General features: G+C 51.3%; 1 protein-coding gene across 1 annotated transcript; it reads left to right on the top strand.

The window, feature by feature from the left end:
• Window positions 1-3: 3 nt before the first annotated feature.
• Window positions 4-3,078, top strand: COPS7A (COP9 signalosome subunit 7A; the record flags this gene model as incomplete). The annotated part of the gene is made up of 6 exons (XM_009330050.1): window positions 4-94; window positions 673-761; window positions 837-1,039; window positions 1,516-1,621; window positions 2,004-2,155; window positions 2,461-3,078. Coding segments are annotated over 6 exons (681 nt in total), but the record flags the coding sequence as incomplete, so codon positions are not given.
• Window positions 3,079-4,403: the final 1,325 nt, after the last annotated feature.

Here is a 4,403-nt window from a genome sequence, read left to right as displayed (position 1 = left end):
GACCCTGTGTCCCCGCAGCTGGCCGACAGCGAGTTCTCCCCCGTCTTCCGCCTCCTGACCATCTTCGCCTACGGCACCTACGCGGACTACCTGGGTGAGGCCGGGCCCCGGGGCGGCGGGGGCACAGCGCGGTCCGGGGGCCCTTTCCCCTCCCGGTGATGCTGGTCCCTCGGTGCGGAAAACGTGCCGGAGCCCCCGGCCGCTGTAGACCCCCGCCCACGCTGCACCCTTCGCAGCAAGAGCCGTGCCTCCCGTCACCATGGCCTGACGGACACCCGATTGCGGTTTGGGCCCGAGACCACTGGAGTAGCTGACAATAATTCGTGCTACCATTTGCCAGCCGTGCGGGGGATTTCCAAGAATGTCTTGACAAAGACATTTTTGGGGGGCGAGGGGGAAGACTTAGGTATCCACTGGGATGTGCAGACCTCCGTAAATAAGGCACGGGACAGCTGGAGGGAATGACTTGAGGCTGAGGGGAGGGAAGGCTGCTCAGAAAAGGTCTTCCGAGCTGAGAATTAATGGGGATGGCTTGGCAAGACGAAGCATCGATTGGGGGATTGGTGTGCAGAAGCTTTAAGAAACGGGTATGGTGCAGATGCTTCTGTGCAGGGCTGGGAAATGGAAAATGAGGCATAAGTTCTTACACCCTGTTCTTCCCCCTGACAATAGCTGAAGCGGCAAACCTCCCTCCCTTGACAGAGGCTCAGAAGAACAAGCTGAGGCACCTGTCAGTCGTCACTCTGGCTGCCAAGATCAAGGTAGTGGCCCTATTTTTCCTCGAGTTCTCCTTCCACTGGCATTACCTCATGCTAGTTACCGTCATGTTTCCGCAGTGCATCCCCTATTCAGTGCTGCTGGAGCAGTTGCAGCTGAAGAATGTCCGGCAACTGGAGGACCTCGTGATTGAGGCTGTGTATGCAGATGTCCTGCGAGGGAGCTTGGATCAGCGGAACCAGCGCCTGGAGGTGGATTACAGCATTGGGAGGGACATCCGGAGGGAGGAGCTAAGCACCATCACCCGCACGTTGCAGGAGTGGTGAGGAGGAAGCCCCCAATACTAACACCCAAAAAAGGTTGCAGGAGTGGCCGGTGGCTTCCCCCGATCCTCTGTGTGTCGCAGGGGGGTAGTGTTGTGAGGTGGCCTACTTGATCCCCTTTCCCGTATTCCAACGGAAAGTAATTTTCCGAAAATAATTTTCCAAATTCCCCTGTTTGTTGCTGGAGGGGTGATGAGTCCGCAGCAACCTTTGCACAGTCCTGGCTGCTGGCAGGAGGCTTTCTGAGTATATATCTATAGTTCCCAACCTTGTGTCACTTTGTTATTTGTCCCCCTCCCAGGTAATAACGTCACTACGTTATTGCATTGGACTCCTGCTCCTGTGTCTTCCCGGCCTGGTGTAGCCGTCACCTTCCCGTCTTTTTGGCCTCTAGAGTTGAAATCTGTCATCTTTCATGTTTCTTTCTATGCTGTGTAAACTACCTGGCCTGTTCAGTTCTGCGTCTTCTCTCCAGGTGCCAGGGCTGCGAGGTTGTCTTGTCGGGCATTGAAGAACAGGTTAGCCGAGCCAACCAACATAAAGAGCAACAGCTGGCACTTAAGCAGCAGATAGAGAGCGAGGTGAGTGGGCCGAGGGGGGAACAGCCAGTGCCCCTCACTTAAAAATAACTAGAACCAGTATCCTGTGGTTGTTACTTCGCTCAAGTAAGGCATTACCTTTTCCCTAGGCCAGACCCCCCGGGGGTTGTGCCTGTAGAAGAGTCCTAAATCAGCTTAACACTCCTCTGCAGTGCAGAGGTCTGGACAGCTGTTAGCTCTTTTGTTTGACCTGAGCTTGCAGCCCTTAAATCCAGGGCTTGCTTTAAAACAAAAAAACAACCAAAAAAACCCCCCCGAAAACTACAAAAACCTAAACAAACTAAAAAAAAAAACCAAAAAACAAACCCAAAACAAACTACAAACCGTGGGAAATTCCTTGGTTCTTGCTTTTCTGCTGTTGCAGGTGGCAAACCTGAAGAAGACCATTAAAGTGACAACAGCAGCCGCCGCAGCAGCCACATCCCAAGACCCTGAACAGCACCTAACAGAGCTCAGGGAGCCGGCCCCTGGCACCAACCAGCGCCAGGCGAGCAAGAAAACTTCCAAAGCCAAAGGGTGAGGAGTGGGGGCAAACGAGCAGAGCCACTCTGCGTGTGTGTTCGGGAGGTGAACTGAGGGGAGCCCTGTTTCAGAGCAGTGAGGTTACTGACTGCAGGGGTCTGCTCCCTGGACATGGGATGGTCAGATAGGTAGTCCCAGCTGAGCTCGTCTCCTGCTAATTTGGGGGAAGATCTCTGCAACTCTTGATCTGAAGCAGAGTTTGTAAGTTTGCGTGCATTTGGAAAAGGAAGTCAGGGATGAGCCTTAGTGTCCACTCTGAATTGTGGTGGTGGTGGTGTGTTTTTTTTCTCTCTCCACAGGCTCCGGGGCAGCGCGAAGATTTGGTCTAAATCAAACTAGTTGGATCTCCCTTCACAACTGGGAGGGTGAGAGGAAGAGATTTGGGGGATGGAGGGGTAGCGAGGGTCCCAAGTGTGATGCTTCTGAGCTCTTCTGAGATCCATCTTGCCAGCTAATTCTCCTGCATGTTTGTTCTCTTTCCTATCTTCTTTACCAACTTTCCAGGCAGTGCCTCCCTCCTCTTCATCATAGCATTTCACACTCTAAGCTTCCAGTTATATGCGTTGCTGTTTCCCTTACCCCTCAAGCCCCCATCGCCACGGCCGTGTGTTTCTCTCTTTCTCTCTCCCTGTCTTTTGACAGGTCAATTTAAAGAGCCATAAAACTATGTCGGTCACCTTTGCACCCACAGGGCGTCACAGCACAGAAGCTTGGAAAGATTGCACTGGTGCTCAGCAATCATTTTGGCTCTATGAGACCCCTGGGATACTTTGCTCCAGGATGCAGCTGCCATCTTTGATTGTTTAATCTTTGTTTTGCTAGGTGGGAGGGTAGTTTTTGAAGGGATTCTTTTAAAAATATATAAATATATTATAAATATATATAAAACAATAAAAATATAGATCTATGGACATATCTATACAAACTTGTGCTCCTGTGGTGGTATCTCTTTGTCTCGTGTACTGATTCTGGACGTTCCAAAATAACCTGTGATATTGAGAGCCTCTATCCCATTTCTGGGTGGAATATATCCTCAAAATACTCGCTTCCTTTTCCAAAGGGCAGTGCCACAGTAGCTCAATAGAGCTGGGACAGGAGTCCATAAAGCAGGGATGAATCATAAATCTTATTTAAAGAGTTCCTCGTGTGATGGATTGCACGTGGAACGTTCAAAAGAGGTGCTTTTCAGGTAGTCTCAGAGGAAGGTGCAGAGATTGAGGATAAAGTGTCAATGCTATGTGCTCAGTGATCCTGGATGAAACGGAAAGTGATGTGGGGACTCGTCTGGCAGAGAGTTGAAGGTAGCGGAGTCAATGCCCATCTGGGTGAGTTTTCATGCTATAGATGCTGCTTAAGCCATTCTTGGCTGATGTTGGAGCCTGGTCGAAAAAGATCTTTTCAATTAAATCGATTCCTGTGAGATGCCCAGAAAAAAACATCAGATTCTTCAGAGGATGCATCCTTGAGACCGGCTTGAAGCCAAGTCAGATGGATGCAGGTGTCGCGCTGCTGTTCCAGGATGGTGTATGCTGATGTAAATGTAAATTGACACCGTGACTCCCACCCCCGCTTGGTTCTGCTGCTTTCCCTGTGCCAATGCTAAAATTTGATTGCCCGAACCTGGGTGCCTGTGCGTGAGCAAACCACTGGAAAATTAATCCAACAAGGGAAAGCCCTGATCTTTGTCTGCACGGAGATTTTTTCAATTCACTGGCCCGGGTGAGTTTTCTTCTGGGTCAGTTCCCTGTGCAGACAAGTGAGAGCTGGAGCTGAGGCAGCGTAGGTGGGAGCAAGCCTTGTTAAGGGGGGGGGAGGGGGGCTGAGACCATGCTTATTTTAGTGGTAGCAAGGTGTGATGTCATCTCACTCACTACTCAAACACCACAAAATGCTGGTTTGTGCAGTACTGCTGTTTTACTAATTCTGGAGTGCTGTAGTACAGCACTAACTCTCAGTGGGAAACCCCTGTCACCTGAACCCGTGAACTCGTAAAACTTTCAAGCAGCTTTCTCCCCTGTGTGTAAGGGCGCAGGGCAGGGCATACCAGCCAGCCGTGCCAGGGGCAGGGATGTGCCGAGCTGTCCTGGGGCGACTGCTTGTCACTGGCTTAGGTCTCCCAAGAGCTAGGGCAGCCCCACACTTTTCCCCCATTCTGCGCCCTGAGGCATCAAGCCCCTTAGCTGCAGTCATCTGGCAAGAAAGTGCCGAGTAGGAGAGGTTTGGCATGAAGTTGTCCAGACGA

This window comes from Pygoscelis adeliae, unplaced genomic scaffold, assembly GCF_000699105.1.
Source record: "Pygoscelis adeliae isolate BGI_AS28 unplaced genomic scaffold, ASM69910v1 Scaffold120, whole genome shotgun sequence".
Taxonomy (NCBI): domain Eukaryota; kingdom Metazoa; phylum Chordata; class Aves; order Sphenisciformes; family Spheniscidae; genus Pygoscelis; species Pygoscelis adeliae.
Note: the sequence above shows the minus strand (reverse complement) of the source record. Positions and strands in the feature narration are given on the sequence as shown.